At 40.9% G+C, this 15,578-nt stretch overlaps 1 protein-coding gene across 1 annotated transcript in view; it reads left to right on the forward strand.

Moving 5' to 3' along the window:
- Positions 1-945: 945 nt before the first annotated feature.
- Positions 946-15,578, forward strand: part of MAOA (monoamine oxidase A) — an 83,473-nt gene continuing 68,840 nt past the window's right edge. Inside the window, exon 1 of the mRNA XM_086387091.1 lies at positions 946-1,023. Within this exon, the coding sequence (XP_086243217.1) occupies positions 951-1,023 (73 nt within the window). The 5' untranslated portion in view covers positions 946-950. The remainder of the gene's footprint in view (positions 1,024-15,578) is intronic.

A 15,578-nucleotide genomic window follows, 5' to 3' on the forward strand; every position in this document is an offset into this window, starting at 1 on the left:
ACATCTGGGGCTTTGGCACCCGCGGCCTGAACGACAGGGTCCGTATGTCTGCCCTCCACCCGACCACCACAGACGAGGCCGCCTCGGCCTCTAACCCGGGCCCCAGCTCCCCCCGGGTATCCGTACAAGGATCTGTCCAGCCCTCAAGGTCTCCCCGATTGCCCCTACACACCACCTTGCACTCAGCACCGGGCTCCACCCGGATATCAATAGGAGAAACTCCTAGACCCACTAACACCTTCAGAGGGTCGGTGCAGGGGTCCATCTCACCCGTGAAGCCCGCCTTTATCAAAATATAGGCACCAGCACCTCCACCACCCAATAACACACCCCCAGTGTCACTACTTGGATTAACCTCGCCCTCAGTATCCGGCTCCCCCTTGGGTTCGGTGCAAGGACCACCTACACCCAGTAACTCCCCCCCACTATCAGGACAAGAGTCCAGCCGTGTCTCCATGTCCGACTTCCAGCAGTTATCTGCAAAAAGATCTGCCCCGCTCTCAGCCTTGTCCCGAGAGTCCGTACAAGGGTCTGCCCCGCCCTCGGTGGTCAGCTTTCCTGAGAGTTTGGCGCGAGGATCTATCGCGATTTCGGACTTCTCCCGAGTGTCAATTCGAGGGTCCTCCCCACCCTCAGATCTTAGCACCCCTCGGAGTTCGATACCGGGACCTCTTAGTCCCGTGAACTCTCAAGTGTCCACACAAGAGTCCACTCAGCTCTCAGAGCAAAGTTACCCCCAAAGATTAGTGGAAGGATCGGCTCCACCCCCGGATTCCCCCGGGGTACCAGTACCAGGGGTCGCTCCGCCCTCGGCGCCCGGCTCCGCCCAGGAATCGGTGGAGGAATCGGCTCCGCCCTCGGGCTCCCCCCGAGACTCGGTAGAAAAGTCCGCTCCGCCCTCGGCCAGACCCACTCCTGTACCCACGCCCCGGGAGAACCGCAACCAGAGCATGGAGAGTCTGCAGAAGACGAGTGACGCGGGCCAGATGTTCGACGTAGTCGTGATAGGAGGCGGCATCTCAGGTCAGTGTGGACCGTAGCACTAGCCTGAGGGACCCTGGGCGGCCCAGTGTGGGGGACTTGCAGTCTGAAAGTGGCGTTTGGGGGCGGGGGTGGGGGGGGTCCCCCTGGGGGCCTCCCCCTTGTGCATGCGAGATTGCTACAGCTGCCGGGCCCCCGATCCTGCGAGGAGGGAATGGGATTGAGCCGGTGGTGTGACCTGGGGGAGGCAGGCACAATAATTTTTACTACTACTACGAAATAATTAGCTCTTGCCGTGCAGTTGCATTTAGTAGTTTACGTGGATTTTCTCAGTCCTCAGCGGTCCTGTGAGGTGGGTACTCTATTCGTCCCTATTTTACAAAACCTAGAAACGGAGGTAACTCTGCGAAGTCACCTCACCCAGCTGGGAAAGTGACAATGGTTTTCTCTCACGTGAGACCCTTACTCCTAATTCCGGCGGTGGTTGTTCTGCCTTACTGATTTCACGCCCTTTGCCCCAAACAGAAGATCAGTTTATGGATTTTTGTCGTATCGAGGTAGTAATAGTGTTGTTCCAGTCCTGCTATTCTTTTTTTTTTTTTTAAGGTGGGGGCAGGGGGAGAAAGGTGGGCTCTTAGTTTTAACCTACTCCACCCCCCCCCTCTTTTTTTTTCAGAACTCGCAGAAAGTGTAGGGCATTTATTGCTCAAAGGGAATCCCTCTGTGAAGCAGGGGCTGCGGGCAGATAAGGGAATGCCCTGTTTGTGTCTTTCTTCACCGCCTGAATCTTGCCCTGTTATGAAGCAGCTGGCAAGCCTATGTTCCTCTAGTCTCAGTTTGGGTTTGTAGCTGACCAACTGAGTGGTGTAGGAAGTTTCCTCGGATCTTCCTGGAAACCTCATCATGATTGACACATCAAATTGTCACTTATGATGTCATATTTGGTAAAATGTTTGAAATTTAAGAATTGTGTTTCACATCTAGATAGAGCCCCACACTAGTCTGTCCACGACCTGGGAGGATGTTAATCATTTCTGAAATATACCTGCAGGATCTAATTTAGAAGGAGGGAGAAATGAGGTGGGAGGGAGTAAGTAGGGTGCCTCCAAGTAGCCATTTTTATCTATAATCCTTTTGAAGAGACTCTGAACATGCTTACAGATGAATTTTGCTTGGAGATAGCTTTTGACTTGGCCTGTTTCAGGTAACATTCTTAACCACCAGGGAAGAGACCGACTTGAGCTATTGCTCTAACAACTCCAGTCAGGGCCAGCAAAAACACACATGTATGTCAGAGCACTAGGAAAGCAGATCTTGGTTGAGAGTATGAAAAAGTATATCTCTTGTTTCCCTTCATTCATTTATTAGCTTATTTATTCATTCAGCAAACACTTGTTGAGTGCCTGCAATGAAGTGGACTGGTGTTTCTAAAAGCCTGATTCTTGTATGCAAGCCTCCTAGATAAGCACTGTGATTGTTCATCACTGGAAAATAAAGATGATGATAATGTGTAAATTGACTAGGAGTTCCGTCTCCGTTCCCCATCTCCATATCATTCATATTTCACAGTTTAGGGTTCTTACTGTAATTTTATGCCTGTCTTCTTGTTCTAGTATCCCTTAAGGAGCATTTTGTCTTTTACTTTTTCTCTGCCTGATGACTGGCTCTTCTCCCTTTCCATACTTTACTCGAAGTAGTTGGTCATGAACAGAATTGGATTTACCATGTAGCTGATGTAAGGTTCTACAGCCTTAGAACTGCAGGTCCCTTCTGGTTCTCATCCAAAAAAAAATAACCAGTTTCATACTGAATCTTGTATTTGTAATTTTGCATTCTTTTTTTTTTTTTCTTGAAGAGGCAACCAAATTATGTAAGCTTTAGGTTCCTCAAAATCTGGATCTTTCCATGGTCACTAAGAATTATTACTTTGTTCATTTCCACATTCAGGAAGAAGAGAGTATTTCTTGCATTGTAGTTCACACTCCTATTCCAGAACCTAACTTCCACTTCATCAGTGACAGTGGAAAAGGCACTGGGATTCCTTTAATATCATCTCTTATCAGTAAGATTTTATTTTAACACCAAAAGTGACCAGAAACATTGCTTTCTGGCTGTGGTGTCTTGCCAGATGCTTCACAGCTAAAATGAAAGTAGATGTAAGTCTAGCTCAGGATAAATCCTGCACACGAACGGGGTGTTTCCCAAGCAGGTGAGAGGCGTTACTTCGCAATGGTTCTTGAGCTCTGAAACACTCATCTTTGTGTTTTCTTAAGAGTATCCCATGAGTTACTTAATAGTCCCCATATCAGCTTTAAATGCTTTCTTAAAACTCGTCAGAACTGGCACATTTTAGTGTGCCACATATATACATACTTATAATATATGGCCAATACTTTGCATCTGCTGTGTTATTCCTGTTTTATAACAAAATAGTTCTCCAAAGCATACAAATCCTAAATTCCTCAAAAGCAATCCATATGCACGGAATTATCTTTCATTTTTTGTAACTATCTCTGCACAAAGAACAGCAACATCTTAATGTATCTCCCCTTTGTCATTAAAAATCATAGAACAGACCATGTCTTACAGCCACAAGATCCCTTTTTCCTCCCACTCACCAATTAAATTTTATGTATTTAATTGAGAAGGGGCAACCCTTCCTACTCATTTGTAAGTAGTGTTATGGTATCTTCAATATGCTCTGGCCCTTCATCCATCATCTGTCATCCATCACCAAGTCCTTTCTGGAACTTCTTTCGTGTTTTCTGTGACATCATCAGATCCTGAGTTTTTATCCTACACTGATTGCTCCTTTTGTAGTCCTTTCATTGGGCCCATATTCTTGCAACCTTCTGGTTTTGAAATGGCCTCCAGGAAGTATTTATCACTTTGGCGCTCATATGCATTCTCCCCCTCTCTTTTCATTCCAGGACCTCACCTTTTGCTTTATCTACACAAAGCTCTGAAGTGTCTAGTTTAAATCCTTTGCTTTGTCCCAACTCCTGTACCGTAGCTTGTCTGCTCTTGGATATTTATATTTCAGAGTTGACTGTCTTATTCTTACTTCATATTCAATGTGTTCCAAAGCCTCCTTGTCCTCCAACCCAGCTTCTCTTACTCACTTCCTCGACTCTGTTCTTGGCACCACTATCCTTTCCATCATTTTGGGCACCCCTTCTGTTTTATCTTCTATAGCCAGTCAACAAATTCTTCTAACTCCTCCTTGGAGCTCTTTCCTCTCTTGTATGTCTGCCATCCCCAGGAAGGACCCTTAACCCCTTCGGCTAACCAGGTTTTAACCATCTTCCTAATGACCACCCTTTGGGGTCTCCCTTCATGTCCATCCCTTGTTTTTTTTTTTTAAGTTTTTTTAAGACTTGATTTTTTAAAAATACTTCTTTCATCAGCTTGTTCTGCTCAAGACATTCAGTGGTCTATTGCCAGCCTCTCAAGCTCCCCTCCCCACCCTACACGTGTCTAGTCTCACCTTGTTGGACAAGTAGCATTTCCCACCATCCCTAACATGGCTTTAGGCACACTGCTGTCTTGTCTTCAGTGCTACACCATGTTTATTTTGTTCCTCTGGTCCTTCCCTGTTTTTTGTTTTTCTTAACACAGAAGTGCTTCTCTCTGAACGTTTGCATTCTATCCAGTCTTCAATACCCGATTAAAGCCCTTTTGCTTGGTCCTTTTGCCTCTCCTTGACTTTTCTCTCTTGTGGAGCTTGTAATCTATATCTGACCATTTGAACTTTCTGTCCTATGTCTTGATGTTATTTTAAGGGTAGCAGTTGAGTCACTGACTTTACATGCTAGTTCTTACGAACCAACACAGATAAAGCAAATGACAGAAATCCAGTGGTGTAAGATTTTAAAATCTGCCCCTGGGAATTTCTGAATTAGCTCTCTTTAGGAAGAGAGAATAAAAGGGAAAGAGAGAAAAAAAAATCCCACCTCCAGGGGACAGTGAATACTTCAGAGTCTTTGGGCCAAAGGAGTTTTTAAAAGACAATCTAGTTCAGTCCCCTAAGATTTTAATCATCTCCACAGTATCTCCTGGCTATAGCTTTGAACAAACACATCTAGGGAAAGAGAATGCTGTACCCCTGAAAGCAGCTCATTATGAGCAGGGGTGGCTGTGGGACCTGGAAACTCGTTCAAGCATTTTGGGAGCTGCTGCCATATGCCTACCAGACCACAAGGCTAGAGGTAGATAAAGAGGAATAACAAGTGTCCCAGCTCACACAGTGCCCCACCCTCTTGTGAGCAGTAACCAAGTGAGAAAATAATTGACATTCGTACAATAAGAGAAATATTAATATTATGAATCTGAACAAAATGCCAGGACCTTGAGAGATAAGTAGGATTTTTAACAGGTAGAGATAAGAGGATAGAAAAAAGACATACCAGAGAGTCCAAAGGAGTACAGAGTCGGGAAGCCCTAAGCCGCATATGAGCAATGTTTAATTTAAACGCATGATAAGAGTTCCAGGGAAGGAAAACTGTTGCCTGCTGTGCCTCTAGTGATGTGATCCTGGTAGTCGCTGAGGTCACCCTAGTGTGTCACGTCTGTCCCCTTGGTTAGCCAGGACACAGTGAAAGCACTTTCACCATAACACTGGATAGTCCTGGGTGATTAGAGTCTTTCCATGTTTTGTTTTGTTAGATTAAATTTCAAGTGTCTTGTAGAGAGAGGTATTTCTAAATAGTGACTAAGCAACAGAACCTCCCTATATTTATATCCACAGACTGAGCTCTACTAAAAGACTTGAGAGCACTAGCCGCTCAGAACGTTGTGCTGTGTAAGAGCAGCAAGGATGAAATCTTTCTTATCACTGGAGACAGAAAGTCGTTTCGCAAGAAGATTGACTGATGTTCTAAATCCTGCCAGCAAGTCCACAACATACCACAGTTTCCCTTTTTGTTGAACTACACCACCATGAAGAATCATTTCTGCTAGCAGTGTTTTAGGCATTTTAACCCAGAACTTGGCAGCACATACTGTATGGTTTTGTAGTGATTAAGAAAAGCTTACAGTAAAAGATATGTCACTAAGTTTCCGTGCCTTGGTTATTTAGATACTCTGTGGTTTATTGCAACTTAAGCATTCATTTTCTGCCTCTCAGGACCACTTCTTGACCCCTATTTTTTTTTTCTCTAAGCTAGAATTCTTTGACTTTATTAACTTTTGATGGTCAACAAAGAATACAAGAATTAAATTTATTTGATTCTGATTTTTTGATGTCTTCATGGTTGAATGAGCTTTGGGGTTTATCTGACATTTAATAGGCAGTTTTAGCATTTGTCCAATACTAATTTATATGAATCTATACATAATTCTTGGCTATTTAGCAATAGATCTAAGGACTTCCCTGGTGGTTTAGTGGTTAAGACTGCGCTTCCACTGCAGGGGGCATGGGTTTGATCCCTGGTTGGGGAACTAAGATCCTACATGCTGTGGCATTGCCAAAAGGGAAAAACAAACAAGCAAAAAACCCAAACAAACATAAAACAATAGATCTAAGTATAATATAATTATAGAAGTATAGTATAACTATAGTATAATTGGATCACAGAGACCAGTAGTTGAGAAAAGGAAATGTGGAAGTCTGTTATTGGCAAATATCGGGTCATGCAGCCTTTGTGCAGGTGTGACATACACATATTTTATATATGATAAATCTGGCCAGTATTTAAATGCAGGTATACTCCCCAAAACTGAGATAATATTGCAGTTTCATATCACATACAGGGGTTTACAAGAGTATAGACATCCAATTGGCACTGGTTTGAAAACGACACTTGCATGTATGAGGTGAAGTGAAGTTGCTTTAGTTGTGTCTGACTCTGTGACCCCATGGACTATAGCCTGCCAGGCTCCTCCATCCATGGAATTTTCTAGACGAGGTACTAGAGTAGGTTGCCATCTCCTTCTCCAGAGGATCTTCCTGACCCGGGGGTCGAACCTGGTTATCCTGCATTGCAGGCAGACTCTTTACCGTCTGAGCCACCAGGGAATTCCTTGCATGTATGAGATAGATGGATTTCATAATATCAGTTACTGTTCATTTTAAATTCAAGTGTTTAGAACTGCATAAAATGAATCAAAAGAAGTCAAGTTACATTTTAAATGCTGTAAGTGTTTGAGACAAGTTGATTACTAGGACTGCTTTATCCTTTTATTTGAAAAATGTTTTGCAGTTTTACCAGCAATTTGTGTTTTCCTTTGGATGATTTGTTTTTTATTCTCTTGTCATCTAGCCTTATGAATTAAGGCAGCTTAACATCTTTGAATCACAGTTCTGTCATCTGTAAAATTAAAGGTTGGATTAAGTTATGCATGATCTATCTTCCAGTATCTTTTTCAATATAGTTGGTTCAAGGGTCTGTCTTCAGCTTTCTTTTTTGGACCCCTTCTTCAAAGCTTTTTTTTTTTTTTTTTTCCTTCCATGTTGTATTTTGGAAATGGTTTTCATCATCCTTCATATTGATATCCTACTCTAACTTAAATCAGTATTTGGGTCTTTCTTCCAGATACTCATTCACACTGTCCATCACCAACTCCCAAAGCTTGCCCAAACTCATGTCCATGGAGTCAGTGATGCCATCCAACCATCTTATCCTCTAATACCCGCTTTTTCTCTTGCCTTCAGTCTTTCCCAGCATTAGGGTCTTTTCCAATGAGTCAGTTCTTTGCATCAGGTGGCCAGAGTATTGGAGTTTCAGCTTCAGCATCAGTCCTTCCAATGAATATTCAGGACTGATTTTCTTAGGATTAGCTGGTTTGATCTCCTTGCAGTCCAAGGGACTCTCAAGAGTCTTCTCCAACACCACAGTTCAAAAGCATCAATTCTTCGGCACACAGCTTTCTTTATGGTCCAATTCTCACATTCATACATAACACTGGAAAAACCATAGCTTTGACTATACAGACCTTTGTTGGCAAAGTAGTGTCTCTGCTTTTTAATATGCTGCCTAGGTTGGTCATAGCTTTTCTCCCAAAGAGCAAGCATCTTTTAATTTCATGGCTGCAGTCACCATCTTCAGAGATTTTGGAGCCCAAGAAAATAAAGTCTGTCACTGTTTCCATTGTTTCTCCATCTATTTGCCATGAAGTGATGGGACTGAATGCCATGATCTTACTTTTCTGAATGTTGAGGTTTAAGCCAACTTTTTGACTCTCCTCTTTCACTTTCATTAAGAGGCTCTTTAGATCTTCTTCACTTTCTGCCATAAGGGTGGTGTCATCTGCATATCTGAGGTTATTGCCATTTCTCCTGGCAATCTTGATACCAGCTTGTGGTTCATCCAAATAGAACAGTGAACCTGCCTATTTTGAAAAGAAAGAACTTGGGGAGAGAACGTTGGTGAAGAAAATGGAAGGCTGTGGTGGTCAATGTGATTTTTAAATACTAATATTGGTATTTACAGATTTTATGTATTGAATTGAAGCCATCAGTGTTAAATATACATTTCAATTTAATATGCATTTGTAATAACAAATAAGGTCATTGGTCATTGAAGACATCTGACAAAATTCAGACCCAAATGGAAGAGTTAAGTTATGTTAGTCCATTTATCTATCCAGTGACCATGTGAGGCTTAGGACCCCTCTATGTAGCAGGGATTACAACTATGATCCTGAAGTGCCCTTGATGTTTGAGGCTAGTTCAGTGGTGACACAAAAAGGAGAAGGAAATGACAGGCAGGGAAGTGTTTCATGGTGGAAATAATGCTTGACAGAAGTGCTGTGGATCTTGGATGAATTCTGAAATGTAACAAGAATGACCTTTCAGGTGACTTTTTTTTCAGATTAAATTAATTGTTAGCTGTGGCCTAAGTTAAAAACCTTTTTCTTGCATGTCCTGCATGTATTCTTCACTCACTTATTTATTTATTTATTCAGTAAATATTGATTGAATGCTCAATATGTGCTTTGAACAAAATTTATGGTTTTAGCTTTTTTCTTTCTTTGGGAACATTGCTTCTAGAACTTCAGTATGAACTGATGTTTGATTGTACTTTTTTCCTTGTAGTATTTGATCCAAGAATCCAAAAGTGCCATTATGTAAGAATTCATTGGTCAGAGAACACTTCACTGAATAATAGAAAATTAATAAAATATTTAATATGTGATGTACACTATACACATTCATAGGTGGTGATGAACGTCAAAGTTGAAGAAAAATCCCACTTTAATAAATAAACAGGAAGAACTAGGAGAGCCAGCAGAACATAAACAATAGCTACACTAAAGCTTTGCTTCAACCCTTAGCTTGTGCTCTAGGCATTGTTCACTTGGGACCCTGCTTAGGTGAGTTTATTACTAAATATTTGCGAATATTTTAAGAAATGAAACCAAGATTTCCCAAAGTGTATTTTTTTAGATGTGATTTTTTTTTTAGGCAAAAGGTGGAGAAATGCTAAGTTAAATGAGTCTCTTCAATGCAGGACTTATCAGAGCCTTTAGTATGCTAGCATGCACCATACATTTCCCAGAAGGATAAACAGCCTATGTCCCAACTTCCATGACCATTGATACTTTACCCCAGAGCATCTTGAAGACTAGTATTCTGTAAAACATTTTGGAAATTGCTGCCTAACCACAGTGCATCCTAGTGTGCAGAATCTGAGTACAGCACTATGGAGTGCCCCTGAGTGTATTTTCAGTTTCAGTGAAAGAATGGGGCAAATAATGAATTAAAGGGTAATTGCATTCCCTAAGTTGGGTGAGATCCATTTATCTAAAGTGAAGATGAATGCTGAACAATAATCAAATAAATTAGGACTGTCTAGACAACCAGTCTGTCGAATTGAGGGCAAATTAAAGTTAATTGCTAGTTTTTATCTGTTTATCATTTGAGACAGTTCTGTCTTTTTTAGCTTATCAAAGGGATTAGAAGATTTGGCATTTTCAAAAGCAGATAATTATTTCTCTGAAAGGAAGCACAAAATGCAGGTAGATATAGATAGATAGGTAGGTAGATAGATAACAAGAATGGTTTTATCATGTGTATGTATGTAGAAAATGTACTAGTAGTATTAAGAATCTTTTAACTTACCTGGGCATAAAGGTTTAAATGACCAGGCACTCTATCCTTGTCAGTATCTCTTAGTTGCTTGAGATAAATATAATCTAAGTAGCTTTGGAAACTTGCCTGTTGCCCTCATACAGGTGAGCACGGTTTTGTTTTCTTGGTATGTAGTTCCTCTGTTCATTGCAACAAGCGTTTGAGCACCTGCAACACAGCAGGCTCCATTCCAGGGATGCAAAGGTGTATAACACATATTAGACACTAGTCAAGAGGCAGATCTCTGGGCAGGAGGTTATGTTTCCTTGGACAAGGGCAAAGGGCCACAATGGTTTGGACAAGAGTGGCTATGACTGCAGTGGTGGGAAGCAGCAGATGTATAGAGAGTACCAGGTGGTGATGTGTGATAAGAAAAAAAATACAGCAGGGTAACAGATTGTGAGAGATGATCACTTGTCCATACTGAAAGTGGGGTCACTGGACATTTTTCATGAGGAATATGCTACATTTCAAGGTTTATTCTAATCATTTGTTGTAGAAGGAAAATCAATAATTGAACTGGAAAGGGTAGCACAAGTCAAATGGAAAAATTTCATCTTTTCCTAATGTGAATGTACTTGAAGAAGTAAGGTAAAAGAAAGGGCCCTTGCTGAGGAGGTAGAGAAGGCAGGTATGAAGCTAGGTTCCACAGTTACAGATTTATAGCCCAGGAAGCAAAGGGCCATTTCCTCAAAGGCTCCGTTGCTGATATTAATTCCTTCTCCAGGTGTGCTGTGTGGCTTAAATCATTTCCTATTCCATTTCTATGGGGAGGAGCCATTTCAGGACATCAGAGGCACTGCTGAATCTATGGAAGCACGGTTTCCATGGGCAGTGGCTGTAAGAAGCTGGAGGTTGGTTTGAGGTTGCTATGGCAACACTGATGCTGGCTGCATACATCATCTCACCCAGGCTTTCCTGATCTAATAACCAGGATTAACAATTGCCTGAACTCTCATATGAGGTGTGCTTTTAGCAGACTTGAGTTTTTTTTAAGCCTCTCTAATAAATCCATTAACCTATTTTATTTTGGTTTCTCTAAAACCCAAATGGTTGAAGAGAGAGAAACCAGAAAAGAAATTGTATTGTTTTAAGCTCATCATCCTTATTTAAAATACTTAATTGCAAAGTGATTAAAGATTCCCTTCTGCCGTTTTCTCTTTTTTGGGATTTTTGCATTTTGAAACTGATCAGATCCTTATATACATAATAGGGCTTTAACAAATTCTGTGCATTTAGTTTCTCCACAGAAGACCACTGTCACAGAAAACCTACTACTGTGACAGAAAACCACTGGAAATTTGGGAGTCTGGGGCTCTTTCCCTCCTAATGAACTTGGTTTGCCACGATTTGGGAGAGGAAGAGCTCTTTGTGCAGGTGCATAAATATTTTACCAGTGCCCCCCTTAGATCTCTTTCTTCAGACATGCCCATGGGAGGTTCACAGGCTAGACACTAGGACACTTAAGAGTCTAGGATATCAATGAATCTCATACACTTGCAAGTTCAATAGATTGCCTCTCTGCAAGACTTGTTTTTCCTTCCCATCTCTGACAGGAGTCCAGGAATCTATAGATCTAACAGCATGTGTTGGAGCCAGCTTCTACTGTCTTGAAAGGACTGAGCCTGATCCAACATATGTCTTCCCAGTTTCACGTTCAGTGATATCACACTGGTAGCTTGTAATCACACTGGTGATTCCAAATCAGCCATGATGAGAGTGTATATATATCATGGAGATACAAATGTTGCAAATCAAGTGTCCTCTCCATGGCCTGAGGCCAGGGATGGTTGTTAACCATTTACTAGCCTACCACTATTAAAACCCTTTTCCCTATCTTGAAGGTTGGGAGGGGTGCCAGGAGAGGTGGGTGGGAAGCTGGCTTCTTTTATTGCCCTAGATTTCATGTGGCCATTAAACTATAGAAAATGAATGACAGGAAGAGCTATCATGCACAATACTCTTAGCTTTGGCAAACCTGTGTATCTCTGGAACAAAATGAAATAGGTTTAATATGACATTTTCTCTAACAAATATGAAAATAAAAAATTTGATTTTAAAATTTATTTTTATTAGCTACATTGTATTTGATAACTTACCTTCAGACTTAAAAATCTTTTCTTTTCTAACAATTTTATCCCATTTATAAAAAAAAAAAACCCAACTTCTATTTATTGATTTTGAAATATATGTCAAAAGCCCTTAAACTAATCTGTGGAGTTGACATTTGAGAGATGATTTTTTCCCATAGGTGATTATTGAATTTTGTAGTGATGAGGGGAGGGTAGAATGCATAGTAATTACACAGAATAAGGACAAGAAAAGAATTCAGAAATATAACTGAACACTTATACCTTGAAGCAGACATTATTTTAGTGTTTTTTTTCCCCATTCAAATCAACAGACAGTAGTTGATATATTAGAAAAAACCCTTTTGGACCACAAGTGTTTGCCTGTGCTTTATTTATGACTTAACTGAGCTATTTATTCAAAATTAGTTATTATTCAAAAGTAAATTTTCTAATGGCATCTTGACTGTATTTTCATATTCTGTATTTTCTAGTTTTAAATTATCATGGAAGTTCTTTATCAGAGTCTTCTTCACAGTAAATATGCAAACTGAAACATTCACTCCCCACCCCCAATTTATTCAGCATCTTAGAAAGTGTATTTTTTTAATTATTATTATTATTTTTTACTTTACAATATTGTATTGGTTTTGCCATACATCAGCATGCATCCATCACGGGTATACAGGTGTTCCCCATCCTGAACCCCCCTCCCACCTCCCTCCCCATACCATCCCTCTGGGTCATCCCAGTGCACCAGCCCCAAGCTTCCTGTATCCCGCATGGAACCCAGACTGGCGATTCGTTTCTTTCTTTTTTTTTTAATTTAATTTTATTTTTAAACTTTACAATATTGTATTAGTTTTGCCAAATATTGAAATGAATCCGCCACAGGTATACCCGCGTTCCCCATCCTGAACCCTCCTCCCTCCTCCCTCCCCTACCCTCCCTCTGGGTCGTCCCAGTGCACCAGCCCCAAGGTCGTCCCAGTGCACCAGCCCCAAGCATCCAGTACCGTGCATCAAACCTGGACTGGCGACTCGTTTCATACACCAATACAGAAAGTGTATTTTTTAAAATGACTTAAATCTTTCCCTTTAAAATTCCAAGGCCTTGTTTTACCTAAAGTTTTACTTTCATTTTGGGTTTGAAGGATTCGTAACAAAAGAAACCACTTGTTATACATGAATAAAGAATTTCAATTTTTAATAGAAGTTTATTTAACTTAATTTCAATATATAGTCATTTAAAGGAAAGGTATAGAAACAATATAGAGAAATAACAGCGTATACATCACCAAATTGGGCTGAAACCTGCATCTAGACTTGAACAGCTCTGGGCAGCTCCAAGTAACAGCAATCTGGAGTCCCAGTTGGGAAAAGGGTCCAAGCCGGTACCTCCATCCCACTGGCGAGACTTTAGATTGCAGCTTTGGGGGTCCTGCTTATAACCCTAGGCCACAAACTGGTATTTTCATCAGTTTGCATGCAAAAATGCAGCTCTATTTTTTTTAACTTTTACAATGCTGTTTATTTCATCTTGTGAGTCACAAGATTCCTTAAATCCTGGGGGCCTGGCTAGGTCCCCAGGGGCCTAAGGAATTCTAAGACCTACTCTCTTTCTTATCTATAAAGTGCCGCTTGACTTGCTGATAACAATTGGTGTGTTTATAGGCAGACATGTAGTCCAAGCAGGATCAGAAGTTGGTCAGAGGCCTGCTCCCCTACTTCTGAAGCCTGAACAAGACTGCTTCCATTTTAATTTCCCTAACAGACCTTTTGAAAACCATTTTTTCTGGAATCTCTTTGAAACGTTTTAAACATGTTACTTATTTCTCAAACTAAGAGCTCAAACTTTTTTGGCCCTTGCTGAGATAGGGCCAATCATTTTCCTGTAATGTAGAAACCTTCCCCTCACCCCCAAGCTTTTTAATTTTGTTTATATCCTTAAATGCCAAAGTGCAAAATGACCTTTGTTACTGGTGTGCTCATTTGTCCTGGCTCAGCTAGCTCTGCTTCCCCTACCTCCTTTAGCCTCTGGAGTAGTGTTTATTTACTACTGTCACTGAACCCCACTCATCAAGCTTGTTTAGAATTACACATTAGATTCTACTTTATTGAGGCTCCAGCTTTATAAGTTAGGGTGTAAGAAATAAAAATTTTCACTTTTTAGGAGACTTTGTTGTGGGCATATCAGGCACTTGGTTTCCTTATCGGGAATATGGGGGTAATAAAATCTATTCTGAAGAAAGACTGAAAGGCAACAGGAAAGGCACCTGAAATTGATCTGTAGGATGTGAAGCACTAAACCAACTGTCAGGCTGCCTCTGGGGGCATGATTGCTACAGGTCCCAACAGCTGCTGGAATTCAGAGCCACCTCTGCTTCTCCTTAGGAAGCATGCAGAGGGCAAGTTCCTCCTCCCTTAGAAGAGGAGCTAATCAAGTAATTCTAGCAAACCCATGGGTGTTTTTATCAATCTAATTGGTTTATGGTTAGATTGATTAAGGGGAACTGGGAAGAAATTAAACTTTTTGCATCTGAGTTTCTCTGCTTTTCAATATAGAGCAGTGCTTTGAGCCTAAAAAATGTTCATATCTTTTGTCCTAGTAATCTCCCTTCTAGGATGTAATCCTACAGAAATAAACATAACAAAGATTTATGCATAAATATGTTTTTCATCACACCTTCATCCTTTTTCTTTTCTTATGATGGTCAGCAGAAGAAGCCTTTGGCTCTGTCCCAGAAAACACATTGTACCAAAGTTTGCAGACATTGGCTCACATTTATTTAAACTGTCACGGGATGCCTTTTTTTGTGAGTAGATTCCAAATATTTGTTGCATTCTTAAATCTTGGATGGATGTCAGTAATGCAACAGTACATTGTACTTGAAGGAGTCAAAGGTGCATACAAACATTAGCAGAGAGCAGCGCTGGATATTATGGTTTAGCCTTCCTGCATTTTAGATCTTATAGACGCAAACTCATCCTTGATTCTGGGTATGTATATTTTATACCATTCTCTGTATCAACAAAATACCATGTCAGTCTGGGTCCTCTGAGAGCAGACATCAAAACAGAACTAGCCATGTTTAGAAGTTTATTATAGGAAAAGCTGGTGAAGGATAAAGGGGGAGAGAGAGCAGGAGCAGGCAAGTTGTTTTTTAAAAAATGAAAGAAACCAGGTACTCCTGTATGATTTCCTACAATCTAGATTTTGTTGATTGCATCCCAGTGATATTATTTAACATGTCCTTCTGGCCCCTAAGTGTCATAGCTAGAGGCTAGATCACCTTAGAATTTAGTTTGGTTGCTCTTTCCCTTTCTCCCCTCCCTTCCTTCCTTCCTTTCTTCCTAATTACTTCATACATGGTGGTATGCACTTCCTTTAAAAGACTGCTAATATCTGGTTATCTGTCTCTTGTGTGCGTCCTGTTAGCATCTGTTGACAATCATTGC

Source organism: Bos grunniens, chromosome X (assembly GCF_055505025.1).
Source record: "Bos grunniens cultivar Pamir isolate PY7600 chromosome X, Bosgru_T2T1.0, whole genome shotgun sequence".
NCBI lineage: Eukaryota > Metazoa > Chordata > Mammalia > Artiodactyla > Bovidae > Bos > Bos grunniens.